This window comes from Tiliqua scincoides, chromosome 5, assembly GCF_035046505.1.
Source record: "Tiliqua scincoides isolate rTilSci1 chromosome 5, rTilSci1.hap2, whole genome shotgun sequence".
In the NCBI taxonomy this organism is placed as follows: domain Eukaryota; kingdom Metazoa; phylum Chordata; class Lepidosauria; order Squamata; family Scincidae; genus Tiliqua; species Tiliqua scincoides.
Window position 1 is genome coordinate 128790166 of NC_089825.1, and position 22068 is coordinate 128812233.

Below are 22068 nucleotides of genomic sequence, written 5' to 3' on the forward strand. Positions count from 1 at the left end.
TGGAGGGTTTGATTTTCAGATTTCAACAAAGAGTCTACTGGCTGCATACAGTTCAAAAGGCAAGAGATTTTATGCAGAAATTCAAAGAAGAACAGGAGGACTTAGGAGGACATGTAAACCTTACAGATAATTTTTATAAAATCATGTTGAGATGATATTTGACTTTAGGTAGATTGGCAAAAACGTATGAAAATGTACCAGATAGATTTTGGAAGGGTAAAAGATAAGATAACATATCACATATATGTGATAGAACATTTCTTCTTATCTTTTACCCTTCCAACATCTATTTGGTCTATGCAATTGGCTTGGAATTCATCTATCATATAACAATAAAGCTTCCAAACCCTCTAAAGACCTTTGACTGTTTCTGCAGTGCATCAATCAGTGCACCAAAATCTTTCTGTCACTATTAAGCAGGAAACACTTCCGATTTGTCCTTGCTCTGTATGTCCCATGTTCTCTGCTATTTCAGGAGCTCACATCCTTGGGAAAAGGATGCTTTTGACAGTGGAGTTAAAAGCAAGAACTCCACACCTGTGGGCCTGCTGAAAGAAGCAAGCAGGTGCTGCTGGAGCCCTTGGCTGTCCCTTGACACTGTTCATTTATGAGCTTCCAATGAAGTTACCACTGAACTTGGGGGGGGGGGGGAGAGGGAGGTGAACATGGCTGTTGAATGATTCATGAACAGCGGCTGCATGTAAAAATTGACACCCAGCAAAGAAGACCAGGCATTCAAGGGGAGAACTCTAGCCCATCTCGTGGATGAACAGGCTTTGTACTACTGGGTGTGGAGCTGCCCAAATCTGCGGATAAGCAAGCCAGGTTAAGCTCCTGGGACCTGCCCCATCCACAGTACTTCATGGTAATAATAGGTAGATGGCCTTATGAGGGAAAATGGATCTAAATGTGAGGCCCAAAGGACGGCTGGAAAGCGACACTCACCTGGATCTCGCTGGTCAGGAGGAAGAGGCAGGCTTAGCCCCAGAGCAAAGAGCCCCACAAGTAGGAGGAAGGTGGTGGAGAGCATGGTGGCATCCACAGCGTTGTCTGAGCCCAGCAACCAAGGCACTATATAGTGTTTCTGGAGAGATTAGGGTGGGTACCGGCCAGCAATTGCCTACCTGGCGCCACCCAGAGAGCCTGGCAAGACAATGCCAAAAGCTTCTTGGCCATCTCCTTGGTATGAGCAATCAAAATGCTTAACTCTATCAGCAAAAAAAAAAAAGTTTCACTCTGTACCTGCCATCCCGAAGATTCTCAGACGCTAGAACAGGTTCACGTGTGCAGTGGGGTGTTTATTCTGGCCTTAGCTGGGGGTCCTCACCCACTGCATCAATTCCCGGTCAAGTACCATGCGGGAAAACCAGAACCCTTTGAAGTGAAAGGTGCTGGAATCAGGGGACACACCATACATAAGAACATCAGAACAGCCCCACTGGATCAGGCCATAGGCCCATCTAGTCCAGCTTCCTGTATCTCACAGTGGCCCACCAAATGCCCCAGGGAGCACACCAGATAACAAGAGACCTCATCCTGGTGCCCTCTCTTGCATTGGCATTCTCACATAGCCCATTTCTAAAATCAGGAGGTTGCGCATACACATCATGGCTTGTCACCCATAATGGAATTTTTCTCCAGAAAAGTGTCCAATTCCCTTGTAAAGGCCTCTAAGCCCAATGCCATCACCACATCTTGTGGCAGGGAGTTCCACAGACCAACTACACACTGAGTAAAGAAATATTTTATTTTCTCTGTTCAAACTCTCCCCACACTCAATTTTAGTGGATGTCCCCTGGTTCTGGTGTTATGTGAGAGGGAAAAGAGCATCTCTCTATCCACTCAATTCTTCCCGTGCATAATTTTGTATGTCTCAATCACATCCCCCCTCAGGCAGCTCTTTTTCTAGGCTGAAGAGGCCCAAACGCCATAGCCTTTCCTCATAAAGAAGAATTCCCAGAGTCCTCCTGTTTTCCCCAGTAGTTTCCCTCCCTCAGGTGGACAGGGGCACCTGGGGAAAGGTGAGAGTCGGCTCTACTCCAGCCTGGTTTTCATTCCGAAACAGGAACTGAAATGCTCTTTTAAAGCCAAATCAAACTCCTCCTCCACTTTCCTCATAAACCCCAATTCTGCCTGGTATGTGGATAATATGAATTTGTATCGGTTCTGTGCCAGGTTAAATGTCAGGGCTTCTGCCCAGAGAATCCTGGGTCTTGGTCTTGGATGGCTGCTGAACGTTCACTCTTATTGACTGACAGCCCATCCCACAGAACTTCTCAGCAGAAGAAAACCTGTCACCCTTACTTGCCTTCCCGGAAATTCTCAGAGACGCTAGAGCAGGTCCAGGTGTGCAGAGAGGTGTTGCTTCTGGGCTTGGCTGGGGCTCCTCACCAACTGCATCAGTTTTCGCTCAGGTACTGCACGGGAGAACCGGATTCCTTTGATGGAGTTTGTGGCACGTCGAGTTAAGTCAAAGGTGCTGGAATCAGCAGACACACCGTGGCTGTCATCTGGGACTACAGAAACCCTTGTCAGGCCCAAAGCCACCCATCCTCATTCTCTCCTTTCATTCTGCTTACAGCTCCATGGTCTTGAGTGTCTCTCATTGAACTGACCACTGCCAGCCCCTCCACGGGCTCACCCATCCTGCCCTTTTGCCCCCTGCTTGCTTTTCCAGTAATGATCCCATTAACCAGAATACCTGCAACAGGCCCTGCTGGGTGACCCCAGAGAGATCCGCTACTTTGGAGCACTCCAAGAGACTCTTTCTCACAGCAGAATCAAGGGGAGCAACAAGTCCACCTCTGCCGGCCATCACTGAAGCAAGCAAGCAGGTGTCTGGTGATATCCAGGTCAGCGTTCCACTATCAGGGAAAAGCAAGCAAGCACACACAGGCACAAAATCGAGTCGCAGGCACAAAAATCACAAGACTACGTGACTCCAGCACTTACAATCGCGACTATTTTCCAAGTCACTGTCACGAGTCACAACCAGAGCAGTGACATTGGTGACTGAAGTTGACAAGAGTCGCAGAAAAACACAACTTTTCAGAACTCGTGACAAGTAATCAGGACTCAAGTACCCATCCCTGCTTATAGCCTCCATGTGCAGTCTGTGAGAAGGAGGGCTTGCTTTGGTGGCCTAGTGGGGAAGCGAAAGGGATTTTGGCAGTGGTGGGCAGGACTTTTAGTCACCCAAATGTGGAGTGAGACAATGGGGCTTTCTGAACATTTCTCCTTCTTTTGAATAAAAAGAAGAGGAAACCAGGATCAATCCAAACACTGCCTATAGAAGCCAAAAAAGCCATTGTGGGGGGTGGGAGACCGCTAGAGCTTATTGCCCCTCCATGCAAAGATTACCCTCACAAGGAAAACTAGATAGCAAAGTGTCTAGCCCAGTTTCCTATACAAGGGGACTGAAGGAGGCTGGGTTGTGATGAAGGTGCATTCAGTCATGTGGCAAACTTGGGAATGCTAAAGCGATACCACTTAGAACAGGGGTGTCAAACATAAGGCCCGGGGGCCGGATGTGGCCTGTGGAACCTTTTTATCTGGCCCTTAGGCTCTCAGCTGCTGAGCAGTGCTGAGGTATTACTGCTGAAAGGGCAGCCCACATGAAAATTGGGCTCTCCCTATCTTGAAATATGATCGAGATTTCCATACTTTCTCTTCTGTCATTTGCAGCTATTGAATTCCTAAGCAAGGAAAAAGTGCTTATCTTTGGTTATGACCTGTTTAATGACTTCACTTCCTGCCTAATGACATCATTTCTGGCCCTCAGCAGACATAATGAATGCTATTCAGCCCTCGGTACTAAATGAGTTTGACACCCCTGACTTAGACAGAAATGAGATCTGAGTCAACATATTTGGGAGCTGCCAGATTTAGGGTGCCTGATGGAGCCTGTTTCCCAGTGTGTTCAGAGGTCCTGAAGCAGAAAATGAAGAACCTCAAGCTGTCTGAAGTGCTATGTGTACATTCCCAAGAATGGTTAAGAACTTCCAAGGTTCATGGAGAGCAGCCCCAAAGAAGAGAGTTTCCCCCTTACCTGCCTCCTTGGAAATCTTCTTATAGATGGGACTTGCCAATTCTTGAGATATTCCAATTTTCTCCAGCTTTGGAGAACAAATGCTCTCCAAAATAAAACATTCAGGGGATAACACATAGCAAATAAACTTTCAGAAGCTCTAACGTCATTTATCTACCTAACAGTTACAAAACATTCCACAGAGTTTGCTTGCAGGCTGAATGAATGCAGCGTTCAGAAAATCCACGTTCCCTCTTCTATGTACAGAGCCTGAAGGTTAGCATTCCAGAAGGCAGGAGAGAGAGAGCGGCCCCCAGACGCTCTCCTTATAGACCTCATATACATTGTGCAGGAGATCTCCGGCACATACACCTCAGGTGACTAGATAGGAAAACAGAGCCTGGTGGCCACCTGGGACCTCCTGAAAAGGGCTTCCAGTTTGTGACTTTGCTGCATGTTTCCCAGCTGTGTTCAACCACTTCCCTTTGTCCTGAATAAGTCCAGGTTAGGCCTAAGTGGACATGAGAAGCCTGAACCAAACTAAGAAAGTGTAACTGAGAAGTTGCTAGCAGTTCCCAGCTGCAGGAATGTGGGTCAATCAACCAAGAGGAAGGAATGTGTTGTCTCTCCTTTGATGCTCCTTTGAGCCCTGTCTCCAACCCCCTTTGTTTATGACACCCTTATCTTGCTTTAGGGTAAACAAGAAAGAAAGGAATTGCTTCTAGCCCCTCATCCTTCAGCCACTTCTCCCACCCCTTCAACCCAACATATTTCTTTCTAGACCTTCTTTAACCCTTTAGACATTCTTGACCTGACCTGCCTTACTGACCTGTTTGTGACCCAGCCCTCTAGCCCAGCCAGCTCAGACTCCCTGCCTGGATCACTTCCGCTCACCGGTTGATCACCTTTGCAATCAGGATCCTATTAAGCAGGAAACACTCCCGACTTGTCCTTGCTCTGTATATCCCATGTTCTCTGCTATTTAGGGCCCCTTGCCAAGATTTATCCACAGAAATCAGGGGTGGCACATTCCTCCCTGACACATGTGAGTCCTACCTCTGTTTGTGCCATCTCTGGCATTCTCACAATGGAAGGAGAACACTCAGCAACCAAAAAAATCAAATCACAAAGAAACACATTCAGGATCAATGGAAAACCATGACTAGAAAAGCAAAAGAAGCCATTCTGGGGGAGGCATGCGTGCTTCTTGCATGCAAAGATTGCCCCTCCGCAATTTCAACCAGGCATTCAAGTGGGAATCCTGACCCATCTCATGGCAGACAGGGTTGTACTACTGCGTGGGGAGCTGCTGGCATTTGGTGATAATAAAGCTGTCTTGCTGTGCAGGAGGAAGAGGCAGGCTGAGCCCAGGAGCGAGGAGCCCCACAAGCAGGAGGAAAGTGCTGGAGATCATGGTGGGATCCCGCAGGGTTGTCTGAGCCCAGCAGCCGGGGCAGGTTCTAGAGAGTTCCAGGATGAGTTTGGGGTGGGGGTTGGCCAGAAATTGCCTACGTGGCGCCACCCAGGCAGGGCTGACAAGACATTGCCAAAAGCATCCTGGTGGTTGTGTTGGTTTGTGCTGTCAAAATGCTGAATGAGGCCACTTAGTGAGGTGGGAAGCCCAACATGACACATGCCTTTCTTTCGTTGGCACTGGCCTTCCCTGTAAAGAACACCCACAAACTGCTGCTCAAGGACACCTTGATAATATTCAGCTTTTATGAGGCACAAACCAAAGATCCCAAATGAAACACACTCTGCTCAGTGACGAAACCTGACCTCAGGCCCCAGGATTGGTGTAGGACCTTGCTCCTTACCTGCCTTCCTGGAAATTCACAGAGATGCTAGAACAGGTCCAGGTGTGCGGAGGGGTCTGGCCTTGGCTGGGGGGTCCTCACTAACTGCATCAATTCCTGCTCAGGTACTGCGTGAGAAAACTGGAACCCTTTGACGGCATCTGAGGCAGGTTGAGCTAAGTCAAAGGTTTTGCAATCAGGGGACATACCATGTCTGTCATTTCAGGTACACAAAAACCCATGTCAGGTCCATATTCACTCCAAGTTGGATAGGTTTGGGCCCTTCAAGTGTCATATTATTAATTTGCAAGCTGCGGAGTCATTCAGAGAAGGCTCTTCTGCAGAGGAAAGGTTCACCCCTCCTGGTCCAGACCAAAGGTCTGTGAAGGGCAAATGCCTGCTCCAAATGCGTCAACCCAGATCTCACTTGTGCTGAGTGGTGTCACATCAGACATCCTATATTTGTCCCATGACCGAATGCTCCTCCTTCATCTCAATGGCGTAGCTGGAGGGAGTGCAAAGCACTATGTTTTGCAGGATGCAAGGGGCGTACGCCTCTGTTTTGCTCCCCACATGGAATGGCTCCAAAGGGGAGTGGGAGGGGCCCCTTGCACACTGCGGTGTGACTCACTTCAAGACTTAGGGCTTAGCACCCCCTCTGGCTATGCCACTACTCCACCTGTCCCCCTGAGGAGAAAGAGAAATGGTGCACTGCATCCTAGATGGTTTTTGTCCATTTTATAGTCATGGTTTTAATTGATCCAGAATATTTTTTTTCTCTTTTTGTTGCTAAGGGTTCAGAGTGTCCCTATGGCCATAAGAGTGACAAATAAATCTGCTAACTAAAGAAAGGGACGACACACATGGATATTCCTGGTTCCCTGTGGGGGTGTTACTTAAAAAAGAATGGCACACCTCACTCCCCTTTGTATGTCATCTTCCCATCGGGGCCAGAGATTTTATTATCCTGTTCTCATAAGACATACGTGGATTGATGGGAAGCAGCCAGAATAATACCTTCCAAGCTGCAATGTCCTTTCTTTCCCATCATGTCTTGTGACTTTACAGACATGACAAACAAGTGATTTCATTATTGCTTATGTTTACAAGATAATCTTTGCACCTTTCCCGCACTCCCTGGGACAGAATGTGCAGGAAATTGATTCACGGTGCCTGGAGCTGGGTTTGCCACATCACACCCTGTGTGCACAGCTGCGTCAGAGCTGGACAGCTGAATGGGATTTGGCCCTCCGTCTCTTTCTTCAGGGATTTTCTGCAATATGCTGCTTTGTAGTCCAGTCTTAGATCTCCGTTCCAACAGAGTTGTGTAATTCACTCACAGCCCAGTTCTGAGCTACTCGGCACGCAGTGGTGTCAAAAATGGCTGCTGCAGCATCCTAAGCATGCCGGGCAGCTTCCAGTGGCTTCTTGGGGGACGGGAAGAAGCCCCGCAATGGGGCTACTCAATTCTGTGGCAGCTCTTTAGTCGCCACAGAATCAAGGAGTCCTATGTTGGGCTGCGCAACCCAACAAAGGGCTCGTGCTGGGCTAGCTCCGGTGCTGGGCCCACAGTAAGTCTCACAAATGTGCCTGATGGCATGTTTGCAACAGTGCATGCCAGCGATGAGCTGGTGCACAAGGCTCAAGATTGGGCCCTCACTCCCCCAGACCAGCTCTTGAGTCTTCAGCAACACAATAGCCTCGCCTTTCTCCTCATTTCATGCCAGCCCCTAGTTGTGTCAGGAGCCTGTGCACTTGGTCCCCACACCCATCGTCAACTTCACATAACATGGGCACAGGGATTTGTCTTCCTGCCCACCACATGAGAGGTGTTCTTTGCCACTAACTGCAAGGCAAGCCTGTGTTTTGCATTTGCTGCATTCCCTGGAAATCCTTGGAGGAGACTTGGCCCAGTCTAGCTCTGCTGGGAGGCAGATTTGCACACAATCAGGGGCTGTCACAGCCTCCCCACCGGAGTCCTTGGAAAATGCCGCCACTGTAGGAGGAGCCCGAGAACTCAGCACACATGGGTTGAGAGTGCTTGGGCTTCTCCCACAGTGGGCTCAACCTCACCCGTCTCCCCACCCACCACACGTCCCTGCTCCGCACTGCAGTCCCTGTCAAAGTTACTGGGAACGTGGACAGAGGGAGAGAGTTGCAGCCTTCAAGCAGGTCCATGAGAGACCCGAGTGGAAGATCCTTGGAAACAGAAGGCACAGAGGCAGCCCTGGGATGTAGTGGGACAGGCTGAGCCGGAGAAGAGGGGCCTGGAGTGCCCCTGCCCCTGGGAAGCCCATGAGTGCTCTCACAGCACAGAGGCCTGTTCAAGATGGCGCATCACCACTCTGCAAACCCATTCCTGTGCCTGAGTCTCAGTCCCAGGAGAGCACAACATTCCCTTCATACGTGCTCTAGTCAGCCTTCCGCTGTTACTAGCCTGGTGTTTGAGTGGTTTCTGGAACATTCCCCCAACCCAGTGCCAGCACACAGGCTGGTCAGCTTGGAGGGCTGTCAGCACATGCCTTTAATCCAGGCTCCTCCACAGTCTATGAGATGAGTCTGGAAACCTCCAACACTCACTGCTGCAGACCTGCGTCATGCAGGGAGCACCCAACAAACTTTTCCAAGGAAGGGACGGTGTCATGCTGGGCTTTGCTCCTGACTATGTGGACTCAAGGATTTTGGCAGTGCAGCTAGATTGCCACGATGCTTTGGCATTGTCTTGCCCGACTGGCATCATGTAGTGGCGTGTTGACCAGTCCCCACCCCAAACACTCCTGCAACACTGTATAACCTTCCACAATGGAGTCCACTCCCATAATCCCCCCCTTTTTTTGTTTTTATAGTCAAGGTTTTAATTGATCCAGAATATTTTTCTCTTGTTGTTCGTGAGGGTTCAGAGTGTCTCTATGGCCATAAGGGTGATATACAAATCTGCTAACTAAAGAAAGGGACAACACACATGGATATTCCTGGTTCCCTGTGGGGGCCTTACTTAAAAAAGAATGGCACACCTCACTCCCATTTGTATGGCATCTTCCCATTGGGGCCAGAGATTTTATTATCCTGTTCTCATAAGACATACGTGGATTGGTGGGAAGCAGCCAGACGAGTAACTTCCAAGCTGCAATCTCCTTTCTTTCCCATCATGTCTTGTGACTCTACAGACATGACAAACAAGCTATTTAATATTTGCTTATGTGAACAAGATCGGCTATGAAGCAGTGGATGCACCTTTCCCACACTCCCTGGGACAGAACATTCAGGAACCTGCCAATTAATTGATTCACTGTGCCTGGAGCTTGGGTTTCCCACATCTTTCTGGTGCCCAAACAAGCATTCCCTTACCTTGAGGAGGTCTCCGTGATTGCCTCTCCAACTTCAGGACGCAACTCACACCGTTTGCACAGCTGCGTCAGAGATGGAAAGCTGAATGGGATTGGGCCCTCCGTCTCTTTCTTAAGGAATTTTCTGCAATATGCTGGTTTGTTATCCAGTCTTAGATCTCTGTTCCAACAGAGTTGTGTAACTCACTCACTGCCCAATTGTGAGCTACTCGGCGCGCAGGGCTTCTAAGGTGCCAAAAAATGGCTGCTGCAGCATCCTAGTGACTCCTTGGGGGAAGTAGCTCCACAATGGGACTGCTCAATTCTGTGGTGGCTCTTTGTCCAGCTCTTTAGCGAGCACAGAATAAAAAAAGTTCTGTGTAGGGCCACGCAACCCAACAAAGAGCTTGCTCTTGACTAGCTCCGGTGCTAGGCCCATGGTAAGTCTTGCCCATGTGCCTTATGGCAAGTTTGCAGCAGTGTATGCCAGCAGTGAGCCGACACACAAGGCTCAAGATTGGGCCCTCATTCCCCCAAACCAGCTCTTGAGTCTGGACCCACTTTTTAGAATGAGAATCTGTCAGGGCCCACTGGAAGTGATGTCATGACCAGAAGTGACCAGAAGTCACATCGTCAAGCAGGAAAATTTTTCACAATCCCAGGTTGCAGGGGATGGACAGAGTGGATAGAGAGATGCTCTTTACACTCCCACATAACACCAGAACCAGGGGACATCTGCTAAAATTGAGTGTTGGGAGAGTTAGGACAGACAAAAGAAAATATTTCTTTATTCAGAGTCTGGTTGGTCTGTGGGACTCCTTGCCTCAGGATGTGGTGACGGCATCTGTCCTGGATGCCTTTAACAGGGGATTGGACAAGTTTCCGGAGGAAAAATCCATTATGGGTTACAAGCTATGATGTGTATATGCAACCTCCTGATTTTAGAAATGGGTTATGTCAGAATGCCAGATGCAGGGGAGGGCACCAGAATGAGGTCTCTTGTTATCCGGTCTGCTCCCTGGGGCATTTGGTGGGCTGCTGTGAGATACAGGAAGCTGGATTAGATGGACCTATGGCCTGATCCAGTGGGGCTGTTCTTATGTACCCACACTTACCCAGGAGTAAGTCCCTTTGACTATCATTGTTAAAGAACATACATAGTAGCTTGTTCAAAGTACAGGTCTGTCACATTTTCCCAAATGCAGTCAAATGCCATGGTAGTATTAAATCTATTATGTTAGAAATAAAATATTGAAATGAATGGGGACCAACCTGAAATTGGCTCGTGACCCACCTAGTTGGTCCTGACCCACAGTTTGAGAAACACTGGCCTAGCCTTTCTCCTCATTTCATGCCAGCCCCTAGTTGTGTCTTGAGCTAGTGCACTTGGTCCCTGCACCCAGATTTTAATTTCACATAACACGGGCACAAGGATTGTCTTCCTGCCCACCCCATGTGAGATGTTCTTTGGCTGCAATCCTAACCTCACTTTCCTGGGAGTAAGTCCCATTGAACAAAATGGAACCTACTTCTGAGTAGACCTGGTTCGGATTGTGCCCTTTGTCACTAACTGCAAGGCAAACCTGCATTTCGCCTTTGCTGCTTTCACTGGAAGTCCTTGGAGGGGTCTGGGCTTGTCAGCAGGATTGGCATGGGATCCGGCTCAGCCTCTCCTAAAACTCCACATTCTCCATTTGGCCATGAAGAGAATATAGAGGTGGCAGAGAAAAGACTGCCTCCGGGCACAGCAGTTCGACATCCCTGCATATTACTTGCCAGCTTTTTCCTGCTTGATTGTCAAAGAAGGTCTCTCCATGAAGTTCACCCAAAGGACCGTGGAGAAATCCCAGGGTCAAAAATGAAGAGCATCCTCACCCAGCATTGCCCCAGTATTGTCTCTAGCATGATCACATGCATGTGTGGTCTGGCTGAATAAATGAGAGCCCACTCACAGATATCTCTTGGGGTGATCTGTTTTGGGAGAACCAGTGATTTGTGTGGGGTGGGTGGGTGGGAATTGGAATGAAGGGGGAGTGTCCATGTCTCAGAAACAGGTATCAGGACCTGGTTGCCATTGGGGAAAATGCATTCAGAAATATCCCATGTTCTTCATTCCACTGTTTGGTCAAAATCCTCAGTGTTGCATATGTGGGGTTGCCCCATGGTATCTTCACATCAACCCAATGAAGGAAGGGGGTCGGAAAACTACACCCAGGGCACCCACTGAGCTTCATGGTTATGTTGTAGTTTGAACCCAAATCAAACACACGCAGGCCCAGTCCAACATTCTGTCACCCATTTCACACTGGCTTCTCTGCACATGCTCAGATGAGCTCTCTTCTCATTGTACAGAACAGAATTCAGAACCAAAGAGACATCTGTGTCATTAATAGATCTTTGCATTTACTTAGCAAGTTTTCAGTGTGCAAAGCCATTTAGATCTATTGTTGGACTTGGTGCAACTTCCTCTGCTGTCCAGAGGGAGCAGTAAGTAAGCGAGAGTAAGCCACAGGGTTGCATTTACTTGCGAGTAAGCAAATGAGCCTTGACCAGGAGCAAAGGGAAATGCAAGGCTAGCTGCATGGTCCCAGTCTGATGAAAGTGGAGCTCAACAAATGCTCCAGAAGGCAGCCCCCCCCCCCCCCAAAGAATAAAGCAGAGGCTTCACTGGCAAGGTCCATTTTCATTTGTTTTCAGACTTGCAGAGCCAGGTAGTTCCCGACAGTGCTGTGCTTGAAAGAGAAGAATTTGTTCACTTTTTTTCCAGAGTGAAACAAGCTGCTGGTGCTGCCAACTTGTTTCGTTTGGTAAGAAAGTGAATCAGCGCCAGTCTCACTGCCGTCCCCCCCTTTTAAAGGGGCAGCCCTCAGATCAACGCAGAATCGAGCCACTATCAGCGCTGTTCCGGATCTTGTCGACCTGAGGGTAGCCCCCCTTCTTCCCCTTTAAAAACGGGGAAAGAAGGGGGAGGCCGGCAGATCTGTGCTCAAAACAGAAGCAATTGCGGTGATGTGATGATGTCACCACAATTCCTTCCAGTCATGGGGTGGCGTTTTTATGGGCCACCACTGTGCTGTAGACCTGTGATTTTCAATATTTTTCTTTTCATGGCACACGGACCTCTCTGGTCTTTGCCTCTTGGGATGCCACTTCTGAGAGACTCTTCTGGGTCCGATGGCTGTTTCTAGGGCAATTGTTTGTGTAAACAAACTGTCTGTCCCAGTTGCGGATCTATCATTGAGTCCAATGGGGCAAATGCCCCAGGAGCAAACCTCTAGGACCCCATGCGAGCCTCTCTGAGGTTTCCCAGCAGCTCAGTTAATAGCCCTGAGTTGCGTGAGGCTCTGTGAGCCTCAGGTGAGTGGGGGGGGGGTGGATTTTCGCACAGGGGGGTGGCAACAGTTCAAGGGGAGGGGCCATCGCAGGCCTTTGTGTATACAGATGGCCAGGGGTCCAGAGCCTCGGGATTTCGGGTCTCCAGCTCAGGACCCCAGCCCAATTCAAGGCTGTATTCGACAACATAAAATATATAAGATGATCTGGCCATCTTGAGCCTCCAGAGAATTCACAGGAAGTTCTGGTCAGTTTGAGTCTCAGGAGAAGGGCAAAGAACATTAAGCAACGAAGAAGGCCAAATGATAGCAAACAAAAGCCAATCTAGAGCACATATGCAAGCAAAACACAAGCTGAGCCTGCTGGAACTTGCTGGCGGTTGTCATATTGATGAACTGCTGGCACCCAGTTTGTGCCAATCTGCCTCTCTCCTCCCCCTCCCATCCATCCTGTTTTCCTCATCTCCACTGTCATGTCCCTCTTATGTTTCCTCCCCTCCCTACTCCTCCCCTCCCCCTCCCCTTGCACCGCCCCTCCTTCCTCCAGCAAGCTCAAAGAGTACATGTTCCAAGTAAAAGCCTGAAGTCTTTGCTCATTTCAGTGAGAAGTGAGCCCCACTTGCAGACGAAATACAATGGGATCTGATTGAACACCTGCCAGGGTTTCAGTGCCTCTCTGAGAATCCAAGTGGTGTGAGTCCTGCAGAAACATCTGCCCAGGGCGTGGGGCTGGGGAAGTCCACTGCAGGTCTGTCCCTCTTCCCCACCACAGCAGAGAAAGCAACAAGTTCTTGCTAAGACAGTCGCCCCCAGAAACAGAGCCTCAGAAGCCTGATGAGTTTTTCAGCATTTTTCAACTGTTGTGCTCCAAACTTCTGTGTCACCCCTGCATATTTTCTTGGCACACCAATGTGCCACACACACCAGTGGGAAATTGCTGCTGTAGAAGAATGTTGCCAGAGAGAGTGAGGCTTGCCAGCAAAATTCAGGTGCAAAATTCTCTCTAATGCAAATCAATTTAAAAAACAAATTCCTTTTGCTCTGTGCTTTCAAAACAGCCTTGCTGCCCTTTGGGATGTTTCAGACAGAGTCATTAGGCAAACAATCCATCAGTCAGTGTCTCTCCAGGGGAGCAAGCGACCCCTCCCTTCATCCAGAACAAAGTGATTATCTTTCTTTCTGGTGCTCAGGGGGAATGGAGGGGTTCCTTGGAGTGAAGCTAAGTACCTGGAGAGAGAATGATGGATGGATTGTCAGCCATTTGCCCTCTCTCGAATTAACAAGGCCATTGTCATGGTCTGGAAAGTATCAACAAAGGCTGGAGGGACCAGTTCCACAAGGACTGCAGGTCCACAAGAGTCTGAAACTGAGGTGCAGTAAAGACAGAACCGTTTTTGTTCCATGGTGAATCGGAAAAGAGCACTGCTGGTGCTCAATTCCCCCAACACTTCTGTCTTCTCTAAGTGACCCATGCACTGAAGACGCTTCTTCTCTTATCAAATCACAGTGGCATCACTGGGTTTATTTCTTCCAGTGCGGGAAGCACCCCCATGATGGACCTCCTCCCATGCAGTGGGGTAACACCCTGGGCAGTGGGTGTGGTGGTGTCCCATTCCCCCACCCCACTGGTGTGTTTTTTTTGGCTATAACTTCTCATAGAACAGAAATTTTGATGTGGTTTGTGCAATTTGCATTCTGCATTCTGCATGAAATTACACATTGAATGATGCATAACATGATGGTCTTATTCCCACTCTGCTCAGTGATGGTGCTTCTTCCTGGTAAGGGCAGCAGCATTCTGAGCGCATCTACTCCGAAGTAAGTCCCACAGGGTTCACAGAGCCTTACTCCCAGGTACATCAGTGTGTCTAGCATGGACACCTCAGAAACGGAGGCTGCCGCCCTCTGCTACACACTCAGCTGCTGGGACTGGGGCTGACTTCCGAGGAGGCTTGCAGGGCACTGCCTGGCTCTGTCCCTGGGTGCTCAGCCCCTCCCCAAAGCGACCCCCAGACACTGGAGGGAAAGCCACACACCAGCAGTTCAGGCTGCTCTCATTCATTTCCCTGCAGGATGCAGACCAAACCTGCACAGGTGAGAGTCTTTCCTCATCCTCTGCCGCTCCCTGGTGGACACCAAGCGAACTGCAGCACTTTCAAGTCCAGCCAAATTAATTCTCATTTAACAGCAACACCAGCTGCAGTCCTTGACTCAGTTGCAGTCTGGGGCCATGAGTCCCTTCTACTCACACTTTTCTACTTCCTAAGGCAGTGTTTCTCAAAGTGTGGGTCATGACCCACTAGATGGGTCACGAGCCAAATTCAAGTGGGTCCCCGTTTATATTTTTAATATATTAGACGATGCTACCATGGTATGTGACTGCATTTGGGGAAACGTTACAGGTCTGTACTTTTAACAAGCTACTAGGTATATTCTTTTAACAATCAGTCAATGGGACTGTCTGTCTGAAACCTTTATTGGCATATCAACACAACACAATTAAGACATACTTTACAATTGTCGAAACAACTTGCATACCGACCCAACAACTTAAAAACAAGATAACAGAATTATTTAAATTCTGACAACGTTATTTTAAGAATCTCAGATAAATAACCAGCAACAGCTGCGGTTAAAGAGTCACAAACATCACTCATGAACCTAGAGAGGGTAATATCAGAAGGGGTTAGGTCAGGAGAAATCCAAGAATTTAAATAATGATTACGAATGTCAAGATGAACTGGACAAAAAAAGTGTATATGAAACAAAAAATCAGGTGACTCATGTCAAAAGAGACAGAGCCTTTTCTCCCGTGGAATGTTAAAAAAAGGCCAGAATGAACTGCCGAGGGGAAGATGTTAAAACGAGCTAACATAAAGGCTCGCCTATGTAATGGATTGATTAATGTATAAAAATAATTTGATACATGATTAAAGGATGGGGCCAAGCCAAAAGAAAGAGGGGAACAAATAGGGTTAAGATTAATACTTAAATAATTAAATTCAAATGCTAAAAGCTTGTCTTTTATCAATGAATATGCTCTTGTAAGACTCAAATCTGCCAAGGATTCTAAAGAGAGATCAAGAGAAACAAGTTTATTTTCTATCAACCAAAACCAAGGAGAAGAATAAGAATCGCTTAACAAATCATATAAAAAAGAACCTGAATGAGAATTTAAAAACAATTTAAGCCAATATTTAAAGGTGAGTAACCAGGCTGTAGTTGATGGTAAATGAATACCTAATTCTAGGATAATTGTGGATACCCGAATTAAATTTGGAATCCCTAGAATTCTGCGAAATAAAGATGTTGCAATCTGGTCAATATCCTTGTTAATTGCTTTAATCCAAATTGGAACACCATAAAACAAATGGGAAAGAATTTTGGACTGAAAGATCTGGATAGCAGCTGGAACATATTGATTACCTTCATTGTAAAAAAATTTTAATATTGCTTTAAGTTGAGGGGAAAGAGACGAAATGATAGCTTTCTTATGAAGAGACCAAGAAAGTTTGTAATGAAAAATAAGACCTAAATATTTATACGACTGGACTTGTTTATATATGTTTGGACCTATTGTCCATGTTATAGGGGATCAAGAACGGGAAAACACCATAATTTGAGTTTTGTTCGAATTAATTGTTAGGTCATTTAGTTTACAGTACTCCTGAAATGTAGCCAAGATGCAGCGAAGTCCCGATTTAGTTAAGGATAATAGTACTGCATCATCTGCATATAAAAGAGTAAAGACAGGGACCCCATTTAAAACCGGAGTAGAATGAATAGAAGAAGAAAGAAAAGAAGGTAAATCGGATAAAAATAAATTAAATAATAAAGGAGCAAGAATACAACCCTGGCGAACACCATTGTGAATAGGGAATCTGTCAGAGAGAGTATTAGAATTTGGAATTCGAACCTGACAAAAATTTTGGGAATGTAAGTGGCGTAACAAAAATAATAAGCGCAGATCTATTCCCCATTTGAGTAGTTTGGACCATAAAAGGTCTCGGTTCACAGAATCAAAAGCACCTTGGAGATCAACAAAGGCAACAAAAAGGTTAGCTTTATTATAAATGAAATACTTCTCAGCTAAATGAGTCAATGTAAAAACATGGTCAAGGGTAGAAGCTCCTGCCCGAAAACCAATCTGTTCCTTTCCAGGGAGGTTTTTAGAGGTTGCCCAGGAAGAGAATTTTGTTAAAATGTACTTTGAATACAATTTCCCAATATTAGATAATAAACTTATTGGGCGAAAATTTGAAGGTAATGAAGGATCACCTTTTTTATAAACTGGAATAAGGATGGATGACAACCAGGCATGGGGAAAACGACCGGTGGAATTAACCAAAGTAAAAAAAGATGCAAGTGGTTCAGCCCACCATTTGGGATTATTAGTCAAAGTCTCATTCAAAATGTTATCGGGCCCAGGAGCTTTACCAGGGTTTAAAGAAAGAATTAACTCATGTATTTCAATCAGTCAATGGGACTTACTCCTGGGTAAGTGTGGGTAGGATTGCAGCCTAAGATTGTGAAAAATTTCCTGCTTGATGATGCCGCTTCCAGTCATGACATCACTTCAGGTGGGTCCTGACAGATTCTCCTTCTAAAAAGTGGGTCCCGGTGGACATGCAGCTCCAGGCTGAACTTGTCCAGAGACTCTCAAGAAACCTGCCAACCCTCAAGAAGGGGTAGCAGCAGATGTGTCTTGAACTGAACCCCCAAGTCCCTCATAGCTTCATGTTCCTGGCTTCCAGGTGCTCATCTGTCCCCCACCAGCTACCCCAAGGGAAGGGATGTCCTGTGTGATATGAACCTCCTCCCTTGGAATGGTACTGAGGGCTCAGGGGCCACCAGAGCAGATGTTAATACTCACCAGCTTGAGATGTTGTAAGGTGTAGATCATGTTAATAGGCTTTGCACATTGAAAACTGGCTACAGAAATGCAAAGATTTATTAATGTCACGCATGTCTCTTTTGTTCTGAATTCTGCTCTGTACAGTGAGAAGAGAGCTCATGTGAGCATGTGCAGAGAAGCCAGTGTGAAATGGGGGACAGAATGTTGGGCTTAACTCCTGTGTGTATGAGCTGAGTTCAAACGACAACATAGCAATGAAGCTCAGTGGGTGTAGTGTCCCTTCTCTGGGTTGATAATGGGGCAATCCCACATATGCAACTGTGATGTCATTGACCAAAAAAATGTGGGATGAAGAAGGTGGGATTCATGTGTCTACTCAGACACATGAGAGCAACCTGAGAACAACCTTGTCCTGAAGCCAGATTCTGAGACATGGACACTTCCATATCCTTTCTTCATTCCACTTCCACTCACCTCCCACAAATCAATGGTGCACCCAAAACAGATCACCCCCGGAGATATCTGTGAGTGGGCTCTATTGATTCAGCCATAGGCAACACAGGCATGTGATAATGCTAGAGACAGTTCTGGGGCAGTGCTGGTTGAGGATGGTCTTCATTCCTGATCATGGGATTTCTCCCCGATTTTCTGGGTGAACTTCATGGGGATGCCTTCATAGACCATTGTGCAGGAAATTTCATTCCCCGGGTTCCGCTCATATGGAGGGATGTTCAACTAGCTGTAGATCTAAGAAAAACTATCACGCTTTTTCTCTGTAATTTGGGAGCCAATGTGGTGAGTCCCCAAGTTCTCATGAAAGGGTGGCAACTGATGTCAGTGCTTCTGAGGGGTTGTACAGGAAGGCAGGGCTTAGTACTGGAATCTCCTCACAAGATTAGGGACAGAACATTTCTCTTGCATTCCCCATTGGGTGGATTGGTTCAATGGAGGCTGCAGGAAGATTTCCCAGAGTCCTCCTGTGTTCTGCTTTCCCCTCTCTAAGGTTGGCAGATGCACTTGCAGATGTAAGAACATAAGAACAGCCCCACTGCATCAGGCCATAGGCCCATCTAGTCCAGCTTCCAGTATCTCACAGCGGCCCACCAAATGCCCAGGGAGCACACCAGATAACAAGAGACCTGCATCCTGGTGCCCTCCCTTGCATCTGGCAATCTGGCATAGCCCATTTCTAAAATGGTCAATCCCCACCCCAAACTTTCTGACCACGCTATATAACCTGCCTGGCTGCTGGGCTCAGACAACCCTGCGGGATCCCACCATGATCTCCAGCACTTTCCTCCTGCTTGTGGGGCTCCTCGCTCCTGGACTCAGCCTGACTCTTCTTCCTGGCCAGCAACATACAGGTGAGTGCAGTTCTCCAGCCACCCTGCAGGTCTTAGTTTCAGATCCTTTTCCCTCTTAGGGCCACCTGCATATTTATATTATGACAAATATGAAGGTGGGCAGGAAGCAGGGGCTGTCACCTGGCTTTTTTTATCTCCAAATGCAGGCAGCTCCACACCTAGTAGTACACAGCCTGTCCACCCATGAGATGTGACAGAATTCCCTCCTACAATGCCTGGTTTTTTTCCCTGAGGAGAGGTTTCTGCATGCAGGAAGTTATGAGTCCCCTCCCCTCAAGGCTTCTCTTGCTTTTAGAGTCATTGTTTTAATGGAGCCAGAATTTTGTGTTTCATTTTGTCCATTTTGGGCGGGGGGGGGGGGTTCTGAGTGTTCTCCCGCAACTGTGAGAATTCCAGAGAGGGCACAAACAGAGGCAGGACTTGGAGGTGTCAGGGAAGAATGTGCCACCCCAGATTTCCTTGGACAATTCTGGGCAGGTGGCTTTTTCTCACAGTCAAGGGCTGTCAGAATGCCATTGTTTGGATACCCAAATTCAGATTAATTACTACCCTAGGGGAGTGGGGGACATGCACAAATTGGATTCCTCTGCATAATGTAGCTTGGCTCAGTTACTCGAGCCACGTGCTGTGGAAAGGCTCCCTGATGGTGGAACACTGGTCTGGAAAGTGGAAACAGAAGTTGGTAGGGTTGGTGGACTGTTGGGGAGAATGTCCTTTGCTGCTCTGGTTCTGATAAAAGAACAATGAACTTCACCAGGCACCTGTGGTGTGGTAGTGACAACATCTGACACCCAGGAGCACAACATTTTGAACACCACCACCCCCCCACCTCAGAAGGCCTTAGAAAGCCATTTTGAGTTTTCAGCAAAAACCAGAAGTGTTTTTTTTAAATGCTCTGTCTTGAGACCTTCTGATGGTTGGGAAGACAGCACACAGCCTTCCGAGCCTCACAAGGCTGCTTTTAGGCCTAAGGTCTGCCACTGGGGGTGTGAAATGGCACCCCATCAAGGTGTTGTACTGAGGGCAATTGACACCCCCAGCCTCTCTTTAGCTACACCACTGGACACCTGCTTCCTTCCACTAGTGAAAGCTAGTGGATGAGGACTTCTTGCATTCCTTGACTCTGCTGTAAGAAAGAGTCCGTCAGAGTGTTCCATGGTAGCAGATTCTTTGGGTTACCCAACAGGGGCTGTTGCAGGTATGCTGTTTAATGGGGTCACTGCAAACAGGCAGGATGGATGAGCACATGGAGGGGCTGGAGGTGGTCAATTCATAGAGATACATTGAAGGCCATGACCCTGTAAGCAGAAAGAAAAAAGAGAAAGCGGATGGGTGAGTATGGGCCTGACGTGGCTTTTTGTATTCCTCAGGTGACAGCCGTGGTGTTGGATTTCCCTGGATTTCAACCCCTCTATCCAACTTCAACATGATCCAGTTCTCAACCAAATACTAAGGTGTTTCATGACTGCCGTTAACAAGACAGTGATTGTCCAGTGTTCATTAAAATGGGTGTCTCTGCGAATCTCCAGAAAGGCAGGTAAGGAGTGAAGGGGCTTTCTCTGCTCAGAAGCAGGGCTGGCCTTAGGAGCTGTGGGGCCCAAGTGGAAACTTTTTTGTTCAGCAGCCAGGCAATCCCCGGGATTCTCTGGAGCAAAGACCTGACAGTTAATCTGGCACAGAACAGATGCAAAATTCATATTGTCAACATACCAGGTAGAATTGTTAAGATGGAGGTTTCTGATGAATGTTTCCACCCCTGCCACTGGCTTCGTATGTCATTGGTTAGAGCAGGGGTGCCCAAACCCTGGCCCTGAGGCCACTTGCAGCCCTCAAGGGCTCCCAATCTGGCCCTCAGGAAGGCCCCAGTCTCCAGTGAGCCTCTCCCCTTCGGAGACTTGCTGGAACCCACACTAGCCTGATGCAACTGCTCTCAGTGTGATGGCCAACTGTTCATCCTCTCTCGTGAGCTGTGGGACGAGGGCTCCCTCCATTGCTTGATGTTTCATATCTGTGATACTGCAGCAGCAAATGAAAGGCCGACCTTGTTTTGTGCAAGGCCTTTTATAGGCCTTAAACTATTGCAAGACCCTCATTCATTCATTCATATTAGTTCCATCTCTAATACATTCATTTATGTAAATTTATTCACATTTGAAATGTGAATCAATTCTTTTTTTCCTGGCCCCCAACACAGTGTCAGAGAGATGATGTGGCCCTCCAGCCAAAAAGTTTGGACAACCCTGGGTTGGGGGTATAGGAGGTCATTTCACACCCAGGGCCCATAAATGTTTAGCACCCCGCATATACAGCAGAATTACATTCAGTAATAGTCATGACATGAAATGAATGATAATAATGACCAGAAAATAAACACGGTGAACATTTCCCAGCAAGAAGGGGATAAAAGTCAGTGCCCTCCCCTGCACGTAGTACTCTGCGACATACTGCCCCTGCATCTGGAGGTTCAATGCAGCCATCAGGGGTTGACCTATAGTCTGTTCTCCACCATGAATGTTTGTAATCCGTTTTTCAAGTCATCTAAGCCAGTGACCAACAACACCAAAACTTCCCACCTGTGGGGCCAAGTGGGGTTGAGGTCACCCCATCACCTTCATTCCTTCATTCCTTTCGTTTCAAAGGCAGCAGAGATCCCAGAGCTCTGCTCCCCTCCACTCACCCCCTCCCGCACCATACCTGTGACCATTGTGAGGATCAACTGAGAGGCCGCCCCCCTCTGGCCATTATGTAGAACAGACACTGACTTTGTTAATTTTGAGACAGCGCATTTATTGTCCCTCCTTGCCAGCTCCTGTCCCAGTTCTCTGCTGCTCTCTGGTGGACGAATTCAGTACTGCAGCATTCCAATACATGCACCTCTTTCATTCTGTGGACTCCTCATCCCTTCCTTCTCCTACATACTACTGAATGTTCGCACCCATGCTCAACAGCTAATCCAGCCATGATTTTGGCACTATTAGCCTCCACTTTTGTGTCATCCACTTTTGTGTGCGGAGACAACCGAGGGCCCAGTCTTATTCCGTTTTCTAGTGCCGGTGCAGCCATGTCAATGGGTCGTGCACTGCATCTTGTGGTGGGGCAACAGTCACAGAGGCCTCCTTAAGGTATTAAGACTGCATTGCAGCTGCACCAGTGCTGGAAAATTTGATGGGATTGGGCCCTGAGCTGCAGTGGAGAACTAAAGGAAATGATGAAGGGCCATCGTCTGGCAGTTTCTACCTGAGCAAGCCGCTGCTGTTTCAGATGTGTGAACACAGCCCAAGGATTGCACACTGGCCTGCTTTGCCATGACAGCTGTGAAAGTCCACATCTCAGCCTGAAAACATACACAGCTGGTCCCTCGGTATCCA

General features: G+C 47.7%; 1 protein-coding gene across 1 annotated transcript in view; it reads left to right on the forward strand.

Annotated features, from left to right (window-relative positions):
* Window positions 1–21979, forward strand: part of RBM23 (RNA binding motif protein 23) — a 443258-nt gene extending 421279 nt beyond the window's left edge. The window contains exon 16 of the mRNA XM_066627507.1: window positions 21969–21979. Within this exon, the coding sequence (XP_066483604.1) occupies window positions 21969–21970 (2 nt within the window). The 3' untranslated portion in view covers window positions 21971–21979. The remainder of the gene's footprint in view (window positions 1–21968) is intronic.
* The last annotated feature ends 89 nt before the right edge of the window (window positions 21980–22068 follow it).